This window comes from Chelonia mydas, chromosome 8, assembly GCF_015237465.2.
Source record: "Chelonia mydas isolate rCheMyd1 chromosome 8, rCheMyd1.pri.v2, whole genome shotgun sequence".
NCBI lineage: Eukaryota > Metazoa > Chordata > Testudines > Cheloniidae > Chelonia > Chelonia mydas.
Window position 1 is genome coordinate 7,129,671 of NC_057854.1, and position 23,121 is coordinate 7,152,791.

Genomic DNA, 23,121 nt, shown 5'->3' on the forward strand with positions numbered 1-23,121 from the left:
GTGTTACTGCCCGTGTTGGATTCAGTGGCTGTGCAGGGTGAGATGGTCTACGTCGGCTCCTCCCTGTCACAGGGAGTTGTGGACAGTTTTCCCACCAGGGCTTTTAGTGGGGAACCTTGTACTGTGTCTGAGAGCAGGAGGAAGGGTTTGGTCAGACTCCTGGGTATTTTGAACCATGGCATAGTGCAGCAGTTCTCAAACTTTAGCAGCCCAAGGACCCCCACTTTGATTTAAAAGTTTTCGGGGACCCCCTACACCGCCCCTTAACTGAGGCGCCACCCCTGCCCCACCCTGTCTCCCAGCCCCCGCCCCCCATTCACTCCATCGCCCCTTCCTCTGTTGCTCGCTTTCCCCCAGCCTCACTCACTTTCACCAGGCTGGGGGAGGGTGTTGGGATGCAGGAGGTGGGTGTGGGCTCCGGCTAGGGGTGCAGGCTCTGGAGTGGGGTCAGGATGAGGGGTTTGGGGAGTGGGAGGGGACTCTGGGCTGGGGCAGGGGGTTGGGGTGCAGGGTGGGTGAAGGCTCTGGCTAGGGGTGTGGGCTCTGGGCTGGGGCCAGGGATGAGGGGTTTGGGCTGCAGGAGGGGGCTCCAGACTGGGGTTGGGGGTGCGGGGGTGGGGGAAACTCAGGATTTTAACCAAGTGAAAATGTGTGTGGTAAGGTCTGCTTTCCTCAGAAACTTTCAATATTTTTGGAGGGGGGTGTGTGTGGGGGGGGGTGAGAAAACCTGGATTAGTGCTGGAAATGACCCACCTTGATTATCATGCGCATTATAAAGAGAGGTTTCAAAGAGGGATGGGCTATTACCAGCAGCAGAGTGAGTTTGTGTGGGGGGGGGGGGGGGGGAAAGGGTGAGAAAACCTGGACTTGTGCTGGAAATGGCCCTACTTGATGATCACTTTAGATAAGCTGTTACCAGCAGGAGAGTGGGGTGGGAGGAAGTTTTGTTTCATGGTCTCTGTGTGTATATAATGTCTTCTGCAGTTTCCACGATATGCTATGCATCCGATGAAGTGAGCTGTAGCTCACGAAAGCTCATGCTCAAATAAACTGGTTAGTCTCTAAGGTGCCACAAGTACTCCTTTTCTTTTTACGAATACAGACTAACACGGCTGTTACTCTGAAACCTTTCAATATTTTGCAAGAAAACCCAAACCACCCAAAATGTATTCGTTTTTTCAACAAAAAGTTGGATTTTTCAGGAGTAAAAGATCCCAGGGTCCACCTTTCTCCCCAACCCTTGACCAAGGGGAGAAGAGAATAAGGAAAGGAGGAAGAGAGAGCAGGGCTCTGCGGCTGGTCCAGTTCAAAGGACTGAGATTTCAAAAAAACAATGAGCAAGATGTGACACATTTCACTGAAACACTCAGCAAAATCCCTGCTCACAAGAGACACTTTAGAGTTGGCCTCTATGTGACTCCAGAATGAGGGAAACTAGGTAGGCCTGCTAAGAGTGAGAGACAGAGAGAAGCTCACGTTGGACCATGGCCTGAGATGACCAGTGGCCTCAGAAGACTGGAGGGAAACATGACACTCCTGGCATGCTGGCAGCCAGCAAGGGATGCCCTGACACAGCCCCTGTTCAGTTTTCTCCCGGTGGTTTCACTGCCAAGGCCCTGCCTGTGTGTTTGGAAGAGTCACCTAGACCGCCCCAGGGATAGGATCCAGAAGAGGGGAGTCAACAGCCAAAGGGATGTCAGAATAACAAAGATGGGTCCTTTTGCCTGGTGTATTCACCTGCGGCCTGATAGGTCTCAAGAGAGGGCTGGGGGCAGATGGTGGGGTTAGGGCCCTCAGCGAGGGGGACTTGAGAAGTGGAGTAGACTCCACAAGCCTGGACCATCATCATCCTCAAACAAGCCAAGTGCCTTGGAAACATGAAATAAAAAGTCCTGCTCCCTGCAGACACCTGGGGGCTGCACTGAGCTGGTCTGGGGGCTGAGAAGGGCCGGGTAACAGTATAGTTAGGGAGATGGGGGCTGACCTAGGAGTCCTTTCTGGTGTCATTGCACTAATTGTGGGTTGCCTTGGACAGGATGCGGCCTGCAGTGCAGCTGAACCCCACCATGCTCCTTCCAGGTCTGAAGATGTTCCTCCTCTTCCTTGCAGGTGAGCGTGTGGCTGGGCATGAGGGTGATTCTTTGCTGACGGATGATTTCTCCAAGGACGCTTCCTGCTTTGGGGACAGAATGATTAGGGCGATGGGGGACAGTGGGGCTGAGATGAACACACACACCTGTGCACCCACAGTCCCATGCATAGACATCCACACACACAGGCAGACAAACACCCACACCAGCATTCATATTTAAAGGGCTAGTGTCACACATTTCTGGTCCAAATCAGGGCCCAATTTCCTTTTCCTACAGGGCTTTGATGCATGTGAGATGTGTCGAGAGGAGGATTCCAGTGGCTACACGCGTGTCTCTCACGCAGCCTTGTGGGGAGAGCTGCAAAGTGCAGCCGAGGTGCTCTGCCAGCCTAGGGATGAACAGTTCTTAGCAGCTGAGTCAGGACTCAGCTGCCATCGCTAGCAGGGGATGAGGCAGGTATCCCCACATTCATTTGCTCCAGGCTCCCGGCTCACTGAATCTCCCCTCCCAGGTACATGCACAATAGTGCAAAAACTCGGCTTCAAAAATTGTTCTCTCTCTCTTCACTGCTCTGGGCCGATGAGGTGCATGTAGCTCAGCAAGGGACCCCACCTCAGCTGCACCCCGCCTGCCAATGGGAGCGCAATGCTTTAGGAGCCCTGGCGGGAGGGCGCTGAGTGGAATACTGTGTGCGCCCTCCAATTCCAGCGTGCTTCTTCTGCCAGGAACAGGTGTGTAGGGGCAAGTCTGAGCAAAGAGGGCAGCTAGGAAGCCGTCAGCAAGGAAGAGCTGACAGGGAGTGGCACAGGAAACAATTCAGGAAGAAGTTGCCTTCTGTATTGCTTCTAAAGGATTTCCTGGAAAGTTTATTTTTGCTTCCCCCCCCCCTTTTTTTTTTTTTGTTAAACAACATGGTCCAGCCTCATCCATGTCTCTTCCCACACTGCCCCATGGGAACAGAGCTGATGGGGAGGGAGCTCCCTAGCAGTCGACCTGTCACATCTAATGCAGGACCCTTCCGGGCCTTCAGAATATGCATCTGAGGACCTCAGTGAGGAGGGAGTGAGGTGAACTTGCATCAGGGCCAGGGTCATTTCTGTGACACGTGCACTGTTGGCTATAAACACAGCTCTTGGACTCAGCATTTCTGGGACAAATAAACCAGAGCAAGGGGATTCATAGGAAGCACAGCTATCAGCAGGCTGTGAGGGGCCCTCCAGGTGCCACCTGGCCAGATTCTCACAGCATTGTCCACCCCAAAAGTTCCCTTCCACGATCCCGAGGGCAGGTGTAAAGGCATCACGCCGCAAGATGGTGAATTTGGCTCAGTGCACAAACTTTTAGCGTCCAAGTTTTCAAAGGCTGGCACCTGACTCACACCTGGACAGTTTGCACACTCACCGTCTGTGCCATCTCATCCCAAATGTTCACATGAAAACTGAGCTCTACAGTCCCTTGGGGTGAACTGTTACCTCATACGTGTGGGGGGTGGTCATTTAGGTACAGCACAACACTGGGAGTCGGGAGGACCTGGGTTCTATTCATGCTGGGCCTCAGTTTTCCCATCTGTAAATGGGGGTAATAAAATTTATCTACCGCCTAGTGTTGCTGGGAGGCTAAATGCATCAAAGAGTGCAATGAGCTTTGAGATCCCCAGAGAGAAGTATTCATTCGGATGGTCTGGTTATTGCTGATGGCAGGTATGACAGGTGTGGGGGCTCCATCCAAAACGTGAATGGCTTGGGGGGCGGGTTCCGAAGGATTTTGACACACACTCTCAATCAAATGAACGGGAGTTGTGTGTCTAAATCCCCTGGTCGGTTCTGAAAACCCCAGGCCAGGTGGCAGCGGCAAGAGTCCGTGTGTATTAAGAGCTGCGGTGAAGCCGGCAGAGGGAGCACCCATGTTGCTGTATGGATCTCAGCCTATGGTGGCAACAGTTAGCTCCAAGTCCGTAGCGATGGAGCCGTGAGGTCATTCCTGAACGCCACAATGGGTTACTTACCCTCTCAAACCAAATGCTCCTGCTCTAGGTTCTGATCCAGCCCCCACTGAGCTCAGTGGCTCCATTGCCCCACTCTGGTTTACTCTCTACGCTCTCTCCTAGGTTTGCCAGCTGCGGTGTCTGGAAGCAGCAAGCTGCACATTTCACCCAGCGACCCCGAAGTCATCCTCAGTCTCTTCAGCAACTTCTCACTGACATGCTCGGGGGAGGCCGAGGTGGTCTGGGAACGGGACACGCAGCCCATAGCCGCGTCGCCGGAGTGGAGAGACGGCACCTTTTCCAGCACGCTCACACTCTGGAACGTGACAGGCCTTGACACGGGCGAGTACGTCTGCACCTACAACCAATCCCAGAATCAGAAGCACGCGGAGAGACAGGCCGTCTATGTCTTTGTGCCAGGTAGGGGACAGAGCACCCCCCATCCCATCTCTGTGTGCATCTCTGGGGGATGGAGGCCAGTGGAAGGATGGGGCTGAATTTGAAGATGGTAGAGGGGGGTTCCTCTGCTCTGCAGTACGGCTGCGGGGGACGACAGGACCTAAGAGAATGAGCGACATGAGTGGGAGGCTGGAGTCGCCTACCTGCATCGAAGTGCCCCTGCAGCCCCCCACCCCCAGCGCAGGGGCCTGGTGCAGACCGGGAGAAGTATAGGCCCCCAGGTGGGAGAGGATCATTGGAAAGAAAAAGTGAGTGAAACTCACGTCTTGGAGAACAAGGCACGCAGACCCGATGGGACATGTCCCTAGTAATAACCCCAGCAGCTTCGGGAGAGAAACGTCCCGGGGGTTTAGTACATCCGTCTCCAAGCAGAGGTGTTGTCCCATCCCGTGGCTCGTGGGAAGTTGCAATCAGGGCTGGAAAGCAAGTTCTTCTCCTGTCTCTCTTGTAACTGGATTGCCTTCCCCCTTTCCCTTCTGCAGACCCCTCCTTGGTCTTCCTCCCCACAACCTCCGAGGAATCATTCATCTTCATCACCGGCAACAGCGAGGCCACCATCCCGTGCCGCGTCACTGACCCCCAGGCCAGGGTGACTCTCTATGAGAGGAAGGTGGAGAACCCAATTCCCGCGGTCTATGACAGGCAACAAGGCTTCAAGGGGTTCTTCGAAGACAAGACCTACATCTGCCGGGCAACGCTAGATGAGCGGGAGGCGGACTCTGAGGCGTATTACGTCTACAGAATCCAGGGTGAGCCACTTCTTAGGTCTGCCCCGGTGGGATGGATCAGAGGGGTCTGGGCTGATCTGTCTAAAGGCAGCTTCAGCCTCTCTCCAGCTAAATATCTTCTTCGGCTGCCCCTCGCTGCGAGGATGGTGGCTGTCCAGGGGGGTCACTGGTGAGTTTTTAAGTGGCTGAGGAGCCCAATTCTTGCCCTGCAGATTTTCCCACAGAAGTGACAGGTGTAGTCTTGGAGGAGACATAGTTGTTGGCTGGAGTGGTGTGCCCGTTCTTTCCTCCTTTGTCGCTTCTCTGTCTCAGGAGCACGTCTGTTCTCCTCAACGTGAGCTGTGGCTTGGTGTATGGTGTAGCATCACTGTGTTCTGACCGCGGCCCTGCTGGAGAGGCCACCCTTTCCTGGGTGAAAGAGGATTCGGGCACTGCTTTCTATGGGGTACATTTTGCCCTCGTTTACCCCAATGGCTCTCCATTGGCTTTGCCATAATGAGCATGTACCATGGTAAATAAAAGCAGAAGCCAGGCCTCTGGGCTCACTCAGTTCAGAGTTTCCACCACAGTGCTCCAGCAGCGCCCCCAGAGGAACAGGCTCTCCTCTCGGGACTGCAGACCCCCTGTCCTTCCTGCCCTGAGCCGTTCCTAATGACAAGCTCCGACGGCAGGCATAGTGCTCAGTGCAGGTCCACGCACTCCTTCCCTGCTGAGCCCGCAGCTCCAGCTCCTGGGGAAGGGAACGGTCTCACAGGGCGGTAAAGTGGGCACAAGGTGGAACACGTCAGAGCCACGCTGGATTCCATCGAGAAAAGGGCTTCCTCTTTGCTTCCCCTGGAGAATTCCCTGGCTCCCCGGAGGTCCCTGGGCTCCCCAGGATCTCTTTAAGATCATGCCCCTGCCTCACTCCACAGTGCTGGTCAGAGCCTGGGACATTTTGCCCTTGAACTCAGCTGAGATTGTAATTCCTGTTCATTTGTATTTGCAGTAAAGCCTAGTGGCCAGAGCCCTATAACGCTAGGCACTGCACGGTCCTAGACCAAAGAGGCCGTCTCTGCCCCAGAGAGCTTACAGGCTGAGTAAGAGACAAGAGACAGCAGGTGGATGCAGACAGACGGGGAGAACAAGGAAGCCATGAGACGATGGTGGGAGGTAGTGGTCCCAGCATGCCAGCTGCCTAGGGTTTGGCTCTCCCAAGCAATGATTCACCCCCTGCTGTTTCCCTCCCTCCTCTTTAGTCTCGTCCCTCAATGTTTCCATCAGCGCGGTGCAGACCGTGGTGAAGCAAGGCGAGAACATCACCGTGATGTGCACTGTAAGCGGCAACGAAGTGGTCGATTTCAAATGGTTTTACCCTCGCCAGGAGGTGAGTGCTGCAGCCCACGCTCTGTAACCAGATTGGCAGCTCCTCCCCTTGCCGGTTGTGCCAGGAGATAGCAGGCCAAGGCCACATCTGTGTCAAGCCGGGCTGCCCCCTTCACGGCAGGAGCCCCAGGACTCGGCTCCCACAGGGGGTGCACAGCTGCCATCTGGCCACCCGCCACGTGTCTCCCTCGGTGCCCGCCTGACACAGTCTGTGAGTCTGCTACAGGCCTCGGCTTGAGAGTCTGGTTCCTTAGTTCAAGCTTCAGAGACTCACGGATTTAGCTCTGGAGGGCCCCAGTTCAGACTTTGGTGCATTGGCTGAGAGAGCAGCTCGCAGGGTTTAAATTGCTGTCGGGCTCTGGCCCGTGAGACCATCACACGTCCACCACAGAGCCCAAGAGGGAGGAGATGCCCCACAGCAGCTGGGAGTCCTGGGCTTTTGACAGCACACAGCCCTGGCTACCTGGAAGGTGGGGGTGAAGTCAGGGGGCAGCTTGTGGTGGGTCTAAACCCTGCACCTTTTGGGTAAAGCCATTGCACCCCTGCATTGCAAGGTCATGTCCTGTGTCTGTCTAAGGTACGTATCTGGTCCTCATCCTACCTGAACACGTCACAGCCCCACTGGGAGGTAGGGAAGTGCTGTAATCCCTGTTTACAGATGCGAAACTGAGGCATGACCTCTGGCAGTGACTAGGGAGCGGGGCCGGTGGACTCTGAAGGGGGCTCCTTCCAGCGCTCCTGCCCCTGGGGCCCCAGGACAAGGGCAAGCCCAGAGCTGTGTTCATGCCTGACCCTGCAGTGAGTTCTTCAGCTGGAGAAGGCTGAGGGCCCCCACTGCGTACGCAGGCTGATCCAAACACACGGGGGGAGGTCCAGATTCCAGTACTCCCCTGGCCTGGCGGTCTTGTCATTGCTGATCTCACGGGGCGGGGGTTTCCTCTCTCCCCTGCACAGGCAGGTAAGGCCGTGGAGCCTGTGATGGCCTTCTTGCCTGGATCCAGCCATGACATCCGCTCCACCGTGACCATCCAGAACGCAGAGCTGGAGGACGCCGGCACCTACATCTGCCACGTCTCCGAGGTCTACCTCCAGAATATGGACAAGAAGGACATTGAGGTCAACGTGATCGGTGCGTTGCCACACCCTCAGGGCCAGCTAGCTCTGGGCACCAGATAGCCCTCCAACCTCTCTCTCCCCATGCCACGCAGGCCTGGCTTCATCCCTCTTCCACATGGCCCTGACAACCCCTGCTCCCAGAAAGTCACTCACCCGCCCCCCGAAGAGGCCTAGAATCACCCCCACTTACTCCCCCATGTAAGAAAACCCCAGCATTTTGCTTATAGCCATGGGCAAGAGACAATGAGCTACTCGTCCATGCTGGGCCTAGGAGATCTGAGGCCCCTTGAGATGTGGCTGGAGCTCGGTTGCAGCCTCCCCAGGACACAGGAGCTGGCTCGGCCAAACACACTCGCCTCATGTGTGTAATTCCTCTCATTTTAAACTGGATTTTATTGAGTGAAACCTGCCCCTTCAGAATCATAGAAGATTAGGGATGGAAGGGACCTCAGAAGGTCATCTAGTCCAACCCCCTGCTCAAAGCAGGACCAACCCCAACTAAATCATCCCAGCCAGGGCTTTGTCAAGCCTGACCTTAAAAACCTCTAAGGATGGAGATTCCACCACCTCCCTAGGTAACGCATTCCAGTGCTTCACCACCCTCCTAGTGAAATAGTGTTTCCTAATATCCAACCCAGACCTCCCCCATTGCAACTTGAGACCATTGCTCCTTGTTCTGTCATTTGCCACCACTGAGAACAGCTGAGCTCCATCCTCTTTGGAACCCCCCTTCAGGTAGTTGAAGGCTGCTATCAAATCCCCCCAGTCTTCTCTTCTGCAGATTAAACAAGCCCAGTTCCCTCAGCCTCTCCTCGTAAGTCATGTGCTCCAGTCCCCTAATCATTTTTGTTGCCCTCCGCTGGACTCTCTCCAATTTGTCCACATCCTTTCTGTAGTTGGGGGCCAAAAACTGGACGCAATACTCCAGATGTGGCCTCACCAGTGCCGAATAGAGGGGAATAATCACTTCCCTCGATCTGCTGGCATTGCTCCTATTAATGAAGCCCAATATGCTGTTAGCCTTCCTGGCAATAAGGGCACACTGCTTATATCCAGCTTCTCATCCACTGTAATCCCCAGATCCTTTTCTGCAGAACTGCCGCTTAGCCAGTCGGTCCCCAGCCTGTATCCCAACGGGATTCTTCCTTCCTAAGTGCAGGACTCTGCACTTGTCCTTGTTGAACCTCATCAGATTTCTTTTGGCCCAATCCTCCAATTTGTCTAGGTCACCCTGGACTCTATCCCTACCCTCCAGCATATCTACCTCTCCCCCCAGCTTAGTGTCATCCACGAATTTGCTGAGGGTGCAAGCCATCCCATCATCCAGATCATTAATGAAGATGTTGAACAAAACTGCCCCCAGGACCAACCCCTGGGGCACTCCGCTTGATACCAGCTTCCAGCTGTACATCAAACCTTTGATCACTACCCGTTGAGCCTGACAGTCTAGCCAGCTTTCTACCCACCTTATAGTCCATTCATCCAATCCATACTTCTTTAACTTGCTGGCAAAAATACTGTGGGAGAATAACAAACTCCTTTCCTGCTGTGAGTTTTGCTGGCTTCCTAGAAGCCGTCGGTCTCCAGAGCACCCCTCACAGACCTTGGAAGGACCATCCTCCAACTAAAGACGGGTCTGAGGCACAAAGATTGGATCCAGATCAAATTGCCCCGAGATTTCAGGGGCATTGGACCATCTCTACTCTTAACAAATAGAGATGTGTATCCATATGACGAGTAGCTAGATCCCCCTCCTAGGGTGACCAGGTGTCTGGTTTTGGACTGGAACTCCTGGTTGAAAAGGGATCCTGGCAGCTCCAGTTAGCACTGCTCACTATGCCTTTGACTGTCCAGTTGGTGCCACTGCACAGCGGGGCTGGCAGGCTCCCTGCTAGCCTCCATGCCACGTGGCTCCCGGGAAGCAGTGGCATGTCCTCTTTCCGGCTCCTACATGTAGGGGGAGCCAGGGTGCTCTGCACACTGCCCCTGCTCCAAACACCATCCCCACAACTCCCATTGGCCAGGAACCACAGCCAATGGGAGCTGCGGGGGTGGCGCCTGTGGACAGGGCAGCATACAGAGCCGCCTGGCCACGCCTCTGCATAGGAGCCGGAGGGAGGACATGCCACTGCTTCCGGGAGCTGCTTGAGGTAAACACTGCCCTGAGCCTACACCCCTGAGCCTCCTCCCCAGCCCTGATCCCCCCTCCCTCCTACCTCCCTCCCTCCAAACCCCTCAGTCCCAGCCTGGAGCACCCCAAACTCCTCATCCTTAGCCCCACCCTAGAGCCCGCACCCTCAGCCAGAGCCCTCACAACCCCCCATGCCCCAACCCCCAGCCCCAGCCCTGATTCCCCATCCCACCCTCCGAACCCCCTGGTCCCAGCCCAGAGCACCCTCCTACACCCCAAACCCCTCATCCCCACCCCAGAGTCTGCATCCCCAGACAGAGCCCTCACCCCCCCAACTCCAACGCCCTGCCTCAGCTCAGAGCTCCCTTCCATACTCTGACCCCCTCTGCTCCACCCCCCAGCCCGGAGCCCCCTCCTGCACCCCAAACCCCTCATTCCTGGCCCCACCCTAGAGCCCATACCCCCAGCTGAAGCCCTCACCCCCTCCTGCACTCCAGCCCCCTGAGCCAGCACAGTGAAAATGAGCTAGTGCGTGAGGGTGGGGAAAGCGAGCGACGGGCGGGGGGGGGCGGAGGGGGGAGTGAGTGGGGGGCTGGGCCTCAGAGAAGGGGTGGGGCATGGGCAGGGCCTCAGAGGATGGGCGGGGTGGAGGGCAGGACAAGGGGGTTTGGTTTTGTGCAAGTAGAAAGTTGGCAACCCTACCCCCTCCCACCCTTCTCTCTGTCTCCCCCCAGCCTCCCTGCTCCTTCTCCTTTCCTGGGAGCAGGCCCTGGGATGGGGGTGCTGACCCTGCCCCTCTCTGAACCCTCTGCAGAGCGTGGCTTTGTGAGGTTCCACACTGGTCTGAACAACATCGAGTTGGCCGAGGTGCACAAGAGTCGCACCATCCAGGTGCAGATCGAGGCCTATCCGCAGCCAACCATCCTGTGGCTGAAGGACAATGAGACTCTGTGGGTGGGGAACAGCAGCGAATTCGCCATCACCAGCAAGAACCTGTCGGAAACCAGGTGAGCTGGCCCCGGTGGGTGGGACACAGCCCTCCCCCCAGAGATTGGTGTGGCAAGGGCCCAGCGATACAACAGCTCCCATCCTGAGTGGAGCAGGGTGATGGGAATTCTCCATGCCTAGCCAGGGGGGAGGGATAGCTCAGTGGTTTGAGCATTGGCCTGCTAAACCGAGGGCTGTGAGTTCAATGCTTGAGGGGGCCATTTAGGGATCTGGGGCAAAAATTGGTGATTGGTCCTGCTTTGAGCAGGGGGTTGGACTAGATGACCTCCTGAGGTCCCTTCCAACCCTGATATTCTATGATCTATGATCATGAGAACGTGGTGGGGGGTCCTCCACATTGATCCGGACTCAACCGTTTGCTGTGCGGTTTCTGTGCCAGCCTCAGGGTTCGGCTGGATGGGAGCGACTCACCCCAGTACGCCTGTTGGGCAGCAGAGAGTGTCTTCCCATCTTCACTGCTCTGGGATCCTTTTCCCTCCAGGTACCAAACCACTCTGACCCTGGTGCGGGTGAAGCAGAAAGAAGGGGGATTCTACACCGTCCGGGCATCCCATGAGGATGACATGCAGGAGCTGTCCTTCTACCTGCAAATTAACGGTGAGGAGGCAGCACCACCGACCTTTGAGACACCACGGGTTAGAGAGGGTCCTAGCAGCTCCCGCCACAATTCACAGCGGGACATAAAGACCCGGCTGCTTTGACTGCAGCCTCTTTGGGTCATTTTTGTCAGAACAACAGGCGGAAGCAGACAACACCCTCACTCGAAATGTCTCAGATTGATTCACCTCAGGAACCGGGATTGGCACCATTGCCTATTGAAACTAAGCAATACTATCGCCATGTGCATACAACAAACAATCGAAGGCAGGTGAATGCTTCACATTTGGTCCGTCAGGTGGCAGTACATACTGCCTGTGTGTGTTCCTGCCTAAAAACAGTCCGAAAATGCCAGTTGTTTTTTGCGGGAAATTTTGTGGGAGAAAGTTGTAGAGGTTTTTTTGGCTTGGGGTTTGTTTGTTTGTTTTTGAATTTCCAATGTTTTTTTTATTTCCCTAGAACTACAAAACCAGAACCACAAAAGATCTGTAGTTTTCAGAAACCATTTCCAGTCAAATTTCCCAGTTTTCAAAACTCCCGACGTGTGTTACCAAAACATTTTTTCGTTTTGCTCAAAAAGCCTTTTTTCAAAAAAAACATGTTGCTGGAAATCTGTCGACCCTCCCTGGGCATAACACGTTCCCAGTGCGGCGGGACTCGGGGGCCCGTCGTGAAATGGGTGCAGGTCTAGCAGACACAGCAGAGTGGCGCTGACCCCACTTACACTGTGTCTGAATTTGCCCCTTAAATCGCAGCCCATCTGAGGTGTAGAAGTGTTCCCTGCTAGTCCCCCACAAGCTAGCAGGGCAGTCTGGGAGGGAAACCTACTGCCCGCACCACCTCGGCTCACCCTCTGCCTCCAGCAGTGGACTTCAAGGGAGAGGACACGCTCATCCTCCATTCTAGCGGCTGGGGGCCCTCAAATTGTACAGCTATTGCTGAAGGGACCATAGCTGTGTACACGGCCACCAGCCCAGGCCCCTCCTCGGCCCTCTGCAGAGTGAATACTTACTTCACTCATGTTCTCGAGCATGGATGAGTTCCTGCCCCCTGGCAGTCTCTCTCCAAACACACAGTGGGATCTCGCATGGCTCCAAAAAGGAGGCTTTCCTGCTCCCCTCCTGCCGGCAAAGCAAATGGCTGACTCTCTCTTTTCCCTTCCCAGTGCCCGCCAACGTGTTGTCGCTGAAGGAGAACAGCAATGCCAGCAGTGGGGAGCAGACCGTCACGTGCTCCACTGAAGGGATGCCCCAGCCGGAGCTCAGGTGGTTCACCTGCAGCGACATCAAAAGGTGAGGGGGCCTGGTGACCCAGTGCAGGCATGGAAAAGTGTATAAAGCGCCTCTTGCTGGGCGAGGATGGGACTGACAGTTGTGGGTGTCCTCTCACCCAAAGCTCCTGGACCATGCCCTGTAGCACTTCCTGCTGTGAGAAACCGGGAACTGGACATCTCTAGGCATTTCCCGCCCCATGCCCAGACCTCCCACACCTCGCTTACCGTGTCTCCTGTTGGGAAAAATTGGGACTGAATTTTACTGAATAACTGATGCACTTGTGTGTCTAGTTAGTGCTCCATAATCTCAGTCCTGAAGGGGTTTAGATCTCTGCCAGTGGGGTAAAGGAGACGGAGCTCTGGTTGTTCACCTCAGTTATTATTTGTATTACCATAGTGCCTAGCAGCGCCAGCCACAGATGGGAACCCCAGTGCACTAGGGGTACAGACACAGAACAAAAATACAGTCCCTGCCCAAGAGAGCTTCCAGTCTAAGACAAGAGACAACAGGTGAATATGGACAGACAGACGGGAGGCTGGCTTATGTGATAGGCAGCAGTCACAGCACATGTGAATCAGGTCATTTAGGGGCTGACCTTTGGCCTATTGCTGCAGATTGGCACAGCTTGTCCTCACCAGTCCTGAATCTCCCATTTTTGTTTTCTAACATCCTCTCTGAGGCCCGGATATTATTTCTCATGGGACACACAAAAATCAGTGGGTGCTCCCCCTGCTGGCTCTGCCGCAGCAGTGCACTGTTCTAAATCTCCATTCCCGGAGCTGCGCAGGTACCGGCAGATCCGCGTGTTGTGCTGCGAGAAATGGAGCCCAGCGGCTTGTTCCCTCCAGCCCTCGCCATTCGTTTGTGTCACTTACTGTTTACGAGGAAAGGGGCTGGAACAAGTGCCTCAAAACAGAAGCTGAGATGGGGCTCACTTGAGTCCCCCCGGCTCATCAGTGATGGAGCATGAGACCAAACAAAGGGCTCTGTGTTAGTAGAGATGCAGCGCCAGGGAAGTCAGCGGGGCAGGGAAGCTCACTGGAGGAAGAGCTGTTATCCGCAAGCATTTGCGGGGCACAGGCAGGGTCACAAAGAGCCGAGCTATAACAGCTATAATACAGCATCCCGCAGCGTCATGCAGCCGGGATTGTCTCCCATGTGTGGCTTTTTCAACTGGAAGGTGCGGCACCAAGGAGCAGCCCACCAGGGTCCTGGGGAACAACTCAGAGGAGATCAACCTGCAGACCATCTCCACGTACCACGAGACGCTGAAGGTTTACAGAGTGAACAGCACGCTGCGGCTCCGCAGGGTGGACGAACCCCTGCTCATCAGATGCTCTGTGCAGAACCTCCTGGGCAGTAACTTTCAGGACATCACCCTGGTCTCACACGGTGAGTTGGCTGGCACTCGCTTTGTCCCACGTGTGCAGGTCTCTGTGCTGTTTGCTGTGGGGTGGAAACTTAGCCCAGGCTGGGGGGCTAGTGTCTGCAGCCTGCTCCTTTAGTTCAAGCAGAAGAGGCCTCTTTCTGGAGCAGCGTGGCTGGAGCCCTTGGTGCCCATTGGATGTGTCCAACAATTTGTGCCACCTGAATGAGGCAACTTCAGTGCCTGGTATGTGCATGCTTTGCCTATCTGGATAAAATAGCCCCATTCCTCCCCTCCCTCTCCCGGCTCGTCTTCCTGCAGAGCTACTGCCTCCTGCTTTGGAGTCTGTGTCCAAAGGGTAAAATTTACACATCCCTTTCTTTGCACAATCCAGTTGTAATGTCCTCTGTCCTGACACCGAGCAGTAACATCAGTGTAGAAACCAGGAGTGGGTGGATGTGCCAGAGACAGACCCCACAGCGTCGGTGTGAAGGGAGAGCAGGGTGTTTGCACAAACAGATAGCAAGCGGGCATCACCCTCAGTATATTTCACCAGCATTCGTGTGAGCAACTTGTTATCCAGGCTGCAGGCACTAGGGGGAGCCACAGCCACACATTTATAGGGTGTGAGAGGGCTGAGGCTAGGCCACTAAAAAAGGAACCGACGCTCTGGGCTAAAGGGTCAGCTGGGCCAGCTCCCACCAAGAGCCAGACCACTGCCTCCTCCAGCCCATGGCTCTGTACACAGCCATGAGGTCAAATCTCTTCCAAAAGCCTCTGGGCCCTGGGGAGCTCTCCTGCAGCAAAGGGGCTGGAGCGTCACCACTAATTCCTTCCCACCGCACTCCGATGGAGTGGCCCCCCTCCCCATGTGTTTGTGCCTCTTTCCAGCACCCCTCGGGGGGATTAGTTCTAGGGACAGGGAATAATTGTCCAGGGTTACCCTGAGTCCAGCAGAGAAGGGAGAGGGTCCTCTCTGGGCATCCCTGGCTGGTCTGGATCAGTGAACACTTCTCATGGGAGTAAGGGCTGGGTACAGCCAGCCAGGGGACACCGCAGAGGCCTGGCTAAGGGTCACTTCCTGTCAGTTTCCAAGGGATGGCACGAAAGCACCAAGATGTGCCCCAGGCCCCAGCAGTGGCTGCCAGGGGTTGAAGTCATCCGGGGAGGTTTGGAGAGGGCGGGGGAGCAGGACTTATGGGACAAGACAGGGCAGGGTCTCAGAGTGGGGCATTTTGGATGAGTCCCTCTTGGCTAGTTTCTCCCAAGTGGCTGCCCTGAGCTCCCCAGGCCACGTGGGGCTGGAGGCATCTGATTGTTTCCCATGTGGTTCTTGTTTTAGCTTTGCCCTTTAAGATGATCATCATCTCAGTCATTCTGGCCTTGGTGGTGGTGCTTGCCGTCATCTTCCTGGTGATCCTCATCGTCCTGTGGCTGAAGGTCAGAGCGAGCACCGTCTCCCCCTTCGGGAGGTGGGGAGGTCTCCTCCCTTTGACTGCATGCACTGAGAGGGCTTGGCCGGGCTGCAATGGGCAGCTGGGGAACAGCCCCCTCTTCTAGCTCCTTGGTGCAGAGCTGGAGGCGCCAACTTCGTGGGTGCTCCAGGGCTGATCACCCAGGGAAAAAATTTAGTGCTTAGCACCCACCAGCAGCCAGCGCCCCCCTCACCCTCAGCCCCTCGCATCCGCCGGTGGCCCTGCCGATCAACTCCTTCCCCTCCTTCCCAGTGCCTCCCGATCAGCTGTTCTGCGGCTGTTCTGCGGCATGTAGGAGGTGCTGCGGGGGAGGAGGCAGGAGCAGGGATGGTTGGGGGAGGAGGCAGAACTAAGCAGAAAGAGGCGAGGCGGGGATGGGCGCTTGGGAGAAGAGGTGGGATGGGGCGGGGTCTGGGGTGGAACTGGGTGGGAAGAGGTGAGGCAGGGGCGGGAAGAGGTGGGGAGGCTTGGGGGAAGGGGTCAGGTGGGGGCGGGGCCTGAGGCAGAGAGGGGGATTGAGCACCTCCAAGGCCCGAAGGAAGCCGGCATCCGTGCCACCTGAGCTCGCCGGTGTGACGCGCAGCGGGGGACCTTCCCTCTGGCCATACTGTGCGAGGCAGCACCGCTGGGATGTCTCCCTGCTGGGGCTGTGGGAGGCAGAGGGTGCAGGGTCACTGTCTGCAGGGGACACCTCCCAGCACAGCCCCACTCTCAGCTCTCTCCTCTCCCCTCCCTTCCCCCTCTCCAGAAGCCTCGCTATGAAATCCGTTGGAAGGTGATTGAGTCGGTCAGCTCCGATGGACATGAGTACATCTACGTGGATCCGATGCAACTCCCCTACGACTGCAGCTGGGAGCTCTCCCGGGACAAGCTAGTGCTAGGTACCGTGTGCTCAGCAGGAATCACCAGGGGATGCTCAGTGAAAGGGACGTAAAAGAACGGGGCACAAATCCATGACTCCACAGAGGGAGAGCATGCCTCCAATGCCAGAGGTGGGCCTGTAGCCAGGGCCAGCTGGGCAGGAGGTGGACCACAGATGCACTTTCACGGGATGTGCATATCACCGACGCGCCGATGTTCTTAGCATGGAGAGATGGGACATGGGGAGCACATCCAGATCGCACCCAGAGCCTGTGCTCCTTAGGGCATTTAGGGGAATTCAGTGGGCTACTGCCTGCTTTGGGGTGGGCTAGTGAGGCACATTCCACAGGGCTGTCAGGTCCGGTGGCCCTGCCTCTAGGCCATGCTTCTCTCTCTGCTCCGCCTGAACCAGGGGCATTGCTGCTCGGGCAGCATCAGGGTGATGTTAGCCATGCTCCCAGCATCGGAGGCAGCCCCCAGAGGGCGGGAGCACACTAGTACATATGGGACCATCCATGAACCCACATTCAGCGTTGAAGAACTGCCTCCATTGTGGGAATAACAATGTGAGCATTCCCCGTCCTCCTACAGCCCTTTACCTGGGGATCTCAAAGCCCTTCACAACCGCCTAGGGGGCTGGGAGAGCAGGAGGGCATATGGGTGGGGTAGAAACACCAGGACTTTCCTTGGGCTCAGGAACTTTTGGTGGGCCTGGTCCCAGCATGCATGGGGGAACAGAGAGCGGGGGAATAGGACCCATTAGAAATCTCAGGGCCGATAGATCCAGGCCCCCGTCAAAATGATCACTGAACTGTCAGAAGGAAACCAGGCAGTATAAAGCACCTCTGAGCATGAACCAATGCGGGGATGGAATTGTCAAACAGTGCTACCCCTGGTGACCACATCTGGAATAGCTACAGTTCTGTTTGGGAAAGGAGCCTCGGGCTTTTCCTCTTTATTAACACGCTTCCCAGCCAGGCAGAAATCAGCCCTGGCACAGACATAACTCCCAGCTTCGCCATTCCCTGCTGCAATCGCCGGGGGTGGGCAGTGCTGCTGTCTTTCCAGTAAGGGACGCACACTTTCTGAGCAGCTGCCTTGTGGGCCCCTCCCGTCTGGCCCTCTGAGGGTTGCTGTTGCAGCTGAAATTTGCATCTCCCTGGTGTTTTGCTGCAGGTCGCACTCTCGGATCCGGAGCCTTTGGCCGAGTTGTGGAGGCAACGGCCCATGGCCTGAGCCATTCGCAGTCCACGATGCGAGTGGCCGTGAAAATGCTCAAATGTGAGTTTCCCACCATCTCTTCCCTTCGTTCACTGCCACTCTACCCCTCTTCCATTGCTCTCCCCCACTGCTTCCTTCCCTCTCTCTCCCTTGCTTTTTCCCTCTCACCGGGAGACATTCCCTCCCTCTGCATAGACGCCAGCTGGGTCAGTCATTGTCTCACCGCTCCCAGCCCTGCCCATGGTGGGATCAGGACTGTGCTAGCTACACGTCTGTTCACTCACAGGTGATTCTAGCAGGGTTCTGTGGCCCCTGCCTAGCACGGACAGGGATTTATTTCTAAGCACCACTGTCTTTCTTGCCTTCTCTCCAAAAGGCAAAGGTCTAGGTAGGCAGAGGGAGTTGCTTATGTCAGTATCATAGCCTGGATAAGAACTCAGGAGCTCCCGGCTCCCAGCCTTGTGCTCAGAGCACCCCTCCCTCCGACGACCCAGTGCTGTGTATGTGACACCAGTTCCTTGTGGATGTGCATGTGTCAGGGTCATGCTCGCATCTCTCACACCTCAGCATTCTTATTTCATCTTACTGATGGGTCCGTTTAACAGCTACCGCCAGGACCAGCGAGAAGCAGGCCCTGATGTCTGAGCTGAAAATCATGAGCCACCTGGGACCTCACCTAAACATTGTCAACTTGCTTGGAGCCTGCACCAAAGGAGGTACCTGTCCCCTCTCCTGCCCTCCCCTGGACATGGCCCCCCCTTCATCACAGCTGGTACCCGTCCCCTCCCCCTACTGCCCCAAACATTAGCATCCTGCTTAGAGGTCACCACCCTTAGTATGGTGACCAGGCTGAGTTTAGGCAGCCCGGCCCATCTGTCCGCATGGGCCTGCTGCCTGAATGGGAGAAAACTCTGCGCGAGTTGCCAGACTCCACTCCTCCCTGCTGCGTGTCCATCCCCCTCCAGCAGCAGGTATAAGAAAATGATTTCCATCCGATCTCCTTCCAGTAGCATGACCCATGGAGAGCCCAGGTAGCCGACGGTGCTCCAAACTCGAAGGCCAGTGGTCCTGCCTGCTCTCCACTCATCTGAGTGTCCCAAACCCCCAGCAAAGCAAGGGGCCTTCCTCCCTGGGGCTTCCTGAGTCCCCTTACAAGTGGTTGTGAGAATGTGCAGACACCTCTTTGTGAAGGGGTTGGCAGTAAAGCCGGTCGGGAATTTCACTAGAAAATGCCGATTTGTCAGACTGAACCTGTTCTCAGGAAGAAGTCAGTTCAGACAAATTTTTCAAACAAAAAAAAAAATGCTGAAAAGTGTAGAAATTGTCGACATTTTCACAATAAAAAATACCAGTTTTCTGTCTCAAAGTGACTTGTTTTGAAATTTAAGCTAAGCGTAGTCAATAAAATTGTTTGTCAATAAAAAATGGTCGAAACTGAAATGAAATGTTCCAGCTGACCCAGAACCAAACGTTTCAAGGGGGTTTCCAGTTCATGACAGTTCGCAAGATTTAACTTTTCATCCTAATTCGGGACAGGGAAATTCTTCGTTATCTTGAAAATGTTCACAAGACAGGAACCGCCTGTCCCACCCAGCTGTGGTCGCTAAGAAAAGGGCCCAAGCCCACACCACACTGAGTCAAGCGTTCTCCTCTCCTGCAGGCCCCATCTATATCATAACGGAGTGTTGCCGCTACGGAGACCTCGTGGATTACCTGCTCCGGAACAAACACACCTTCCTCCAGTACTACACTGAGAAAGCAAGGCGAGAGATGGAGGTGGATGGGAATGCCTCCGAAGAGGACAAGGTGTACAGGTGCCTTTAAAGTAATAGCCTTCTCAGGAGCAGCAGAAGGTCTCTAAAAGTAGGGGGGCCAATGGCGCTCAGACAATCGCCCCGCCCCCCATGGCGCCCCTTCCCCCTGAGGCCCTGCCCCTTCCCCCAAGGCCCTGCCCCTGCGCCGCCCCTTATCCCTGAGCCCCCGCCCTTGCACTCTGATTTCCCCCGAGGCCCTGCCTTTGCACTGCCCCTTCCCCCCAAGACTCACCCCCTGCTCACTTCTCTCTAGCCCCTCCTCCCACAACATGATAAAGTGGGAGGGCTATCCCCTCCCACTTTTAAAAGTGGGGCGGGGCCATGGCCCCCCCTGTTCTGGTGCCCCTGCCTTCTATTCCCTTTATGCATGCAACCATCCCAGCCAGCCACAGCAGGGTCCTGTCCTAAACCCTACAGATTATGTTCTCTTGTTCACACCGGGGAAGACTGGTGACTTAAGGGTAGGCTAACCTATGGACCAGATCTGCAGTACATTAATTTCAATGGAAGGTAGGAACCTAAATACCTTTGCGGATCTGGGTCCCGCCCTGGAATTTTCTGCTTTTAGCTCTGCATTTGCCGAACAGGTCCTGTTGAGCTCAGTGCTGAAGTGGGCAGATTTAGCACAGCTTTGTGACAGCTCTTCTTCCCCGGCTGAAACAACGGAAGATAGTCCTGTTACTGTCCGGCTGCCGTAAGAGGTGTGGGAATCTCTGTGCGGATTGACTGAGAGGCATCGCAGATGGACGTTACAAAGCAGTGTTTTGTCCCAGTGCACAGAAGCAGTAGTGAAACAAGACAGGCGCTCAGTACATTGATGGAAGCTCTTGCAGTTTCCATTTCAAGTCAGATGAGGCAATAATAAATGTTGAACGAAAGAACATTAATCTGGGCTTTCAGTCTTCAAATTAAGGCCTTGAAAATGCTACCTAGAATTTTGTGCATACCGCAGCTTTTCAGGGGAGTTTTGGCAGGTGCAAAACCTTGGATTTCTGCATGCCAATTGCATTTGTGCAGTCTACATGGATTGGGATTGCCAGGCATCCGGTTTTTGACTGGAACCCCCGGTCGAAAAGGGACCCTGGCGGCTCCGGTCGGCACCACTGAGCAGGCTGTTAAAAGCCCAGTCGGCGGAGCAGCAGGGGCCCAGGGCTAAGGCAAGCTCCCTGCCCTAGCTCTGAACGGCTCCTGGAAGCGGCCGCCAGGTCCCTGCGGCCCCTAGGCGCTGGGTGGGCAGGGCCTGGGAGGTTCCATGTGCTGCCCCCGCCCCGAGTGCCCGCTCCACAGCTCCCATTGGCTGAGAACTGTGACCAATAGGAGCTGTGGGGGCGGTGCCTGCAGAGCCTCCCTGGCCATCCATGCGTCTAGGGGCCACAGGGACCTGGCGGCCGCTTCCTGGGAGCCATGGTAAGCACTGCTGGGACCCCACAACCCTCCTGCACCCCAACCCCCTGCCCCAGCCCGGAGTCCCATCCTACACCCAAACTCCTTCCTGGAGCTCGCACACCCCCCGCAAAAGCCCAGCACCCTCTCCCAGCCCCCTCCTGCACCCCAAACCCTCATCCCTGGCCCCACCCCACTGCCCACCCCCCCCAGCCAAAGACCACACCCCCCAACACCCCAGCCCCCTCCTGCACCCCAAACCCCTCATCCCTGGCGCCCCCAGCATCCCCCCTAGCCAGAGCCTGCACCCCCACAACACCCTAGCCCGCTCCTACATGTCAAACCCCTCATCCACGGCCCCACCCCACTTCCCACTCCCCCAGCTGGAGCCAACACCCCAGCTCCCTCCTGCATCCCAAACCCCTCATCCCTGGCGCCCCCAGCATCCCCCCTAGCCCCACAGCCCCACCCCAGAGCCCACACCCCCAGCCGGAGCCCACACCCCCCCAACACCCCAGCCCCCTCCTGCACCCCAAACCCGTCATCTCCAGCCCCACCCCAGCACCCACCCCCCCAGGTGGAGCCCACACCCCCACAACACCCAAGCCCCTTCCTGCACCTCAAACCCCTCATCCACAGCCCCACCCCACTGCCCATCCCCCCAGCTGGAGCCCACACCCCCCAACTCCCCAGCCCCCTCCTGCACCCCAAGCCCCTCATCCCTGGCCCCATCCCAGCGCCCACTCTCCCAGGCAGAGCCCACACCCCCACAACACCCCAGCCCCCTCCTGCACCCCAAACCCATCATCCCCAGCCCCACCCCAGAGCCCACACCCCCAGCCGGAGCCATCACCCCCCTCCCGCACCCCAACCCCCTGCCCCAGCCCGGTGAAAGTGAGTGAGGGTGGGGGAGAGCAAATGACGGAGAGACGGGGGATGGAGCAAGCAGGGGCGGGGCCTCGGAGAAGGGGTGGGGCCTTTAGCAACCCTAAAATGGATAGTTACTATTTAGGTAGTCAGGCCCAAAAGGAGACCTCAGGTTTTGTGTACAGGGTTACCATAGCAGCACATGTAAATGGCTAATTAGATATGCACCATCACCTCATTTGCACACTGTGATGGGGTCTGTCAGGCCTTCTCTGCTGCCTGCTAGAGGCTTTGGGTCCCTGACAGCCTGGCCCAGATCTGCACTCTTCTGCTTAAGGAAAACCTGCTCAGGGCCAGGCTACCAATGAGACGCAGTCCTCCAGGGGCCTAGAAGGGCCATGAGGAGGCACTGACCAATAGGGAGCTAGCACACCAGTTAAGAAGGCTTGCCTGTGTCTGAACTGGGCAGTGCCGAGTGAGAGAGGAACAGAAGAGGAGGTTCTTAGTACTAGCCCAGAATACTAGGGGCGGGGCGGGGCGGGGCAGGGCAGGGCAGGGCAGGGCAGGGCAGGGTTTGGCTTCTGCTTAAATACTATAACTAAGCAGTCATCTCTTGTGTTGACTAGTTTAAAGGCACAGAGCCAAACTTGAGTTTGGTTAGCATTAACCATTTAAAGACTGGTGCTGCACTCCCAGCAAGGGCTGTTCTGCTCCAGCCCAGCTGCCCGCCTACACACGAGCACGCAAGAGTAAGCAGGCAAATTTGCACGCACTTTTGCATACAGACCACAGGCCTCCCTCTAAGGACCCCGTTCACCTGCACCAATGTGAGTGGACTCCTGTGCAAAAACTCACACAGGAAAACGTGTAGGCACCAAATTGCAAGTGTGCTTAGAGAGGCTGGGCTCAGGCCTTGTAGGAGATGTGACCCAGTGGTTAACTAAAGAATGAGGATTTTAAAAATTCAGTTTAGTGTGGCTCCTGCCACCTCTCCCAAGAGAAGAGGGCAGTTCAGTCTTCAGAGTCATTCATTTCCAGGGCTTTCAAATGTACCTGCGCTCCCCGTAGCCCCAGCTGGGGTGGCCCCCTCTCCTGTGGAGGGAGAAGGAAATTCAGACTCCGATTTTTGCCCTTAGGCATGTGTGGATATGTGCACACCTCAGATATGCAACAAATTTCCCAGGTGCATGTGGAAAGGGGGCATTTGCTCACATGTGGCCATGCAAGTGCCAGTCCCTGCTTCGTGCATCGGAATTTGCACCCACAACTCAGGCCTGAGCAATGATACGTGTGCAATTGTCCATGCCTATGTTTGGAATTCTGGCCCTCCATAACCACAGTCCCAGAAATTAAGCCTCCCTTCTCTGAATCTGAAATCC

At 56.0% G+C, this 23,121-nt stretch overlaps 1 protein-coding gene across 1 annotated transcript in view; it reads left to right on the forward strand.

Moving 5' to 3' along the window:
* Nucleotides 1-23,121, forward strand: part of PDGFRB (platelet derived growth factor receptor beta) — a 62,898-nt gene that overhangs the window by 22,688 nt on the left and 17,089 nt on the right. The window contains exons 2-15 of the mRNA XM_037907054.2: nt 2,036-2,109; nt 4,201-4,497; nt 5,019-5,285; nt 6,503-6,630; nt 7,584-7,758; nt 10,691-10,883; nt 11,366-11,481; nt 12,647-12,773; nt 13,936-14,147; nt 15,464-15,561; nt 16,345-16,477; nt 17,634-17,738; nt 18,284-18,394; nt 19,339-19,492. Coding sequence (XP_037762982.1) covers nt 2,037-2,109; nt 4,201-4,497; nt 5,019-5,285; nt 6,503-6,630; nt 7,584-7,758; nt 10,691-10,883; nt 11,366-11,481; nt 12,647-12,773; nt 13,936-14,147; nt 15,464-15,561; nt 16,345-16,477; nt 17,634-17,738; nt 18,284-18,394; nt 19,339-19,492 — 2,189 coding nt within the window. The 5' untranslated portion in view covers nt 2,036. The remainder of the gene's footprint in view (nt 1-2,035; nt 2,110-4,200; nt 4,498-5,018; nt 5,286-6,502; nt 6,631-7,583; nt 7,759-10,690; nt 10,884-11,365; nt 11,482-12,646; nt 12,774-13,935; nt 14,148-15,463; nt 15,562-16,344; nt 16,478-17,633; nt 17,739-18,283; nt 18,395-19,338; nt 19,493-23,121) is intronic.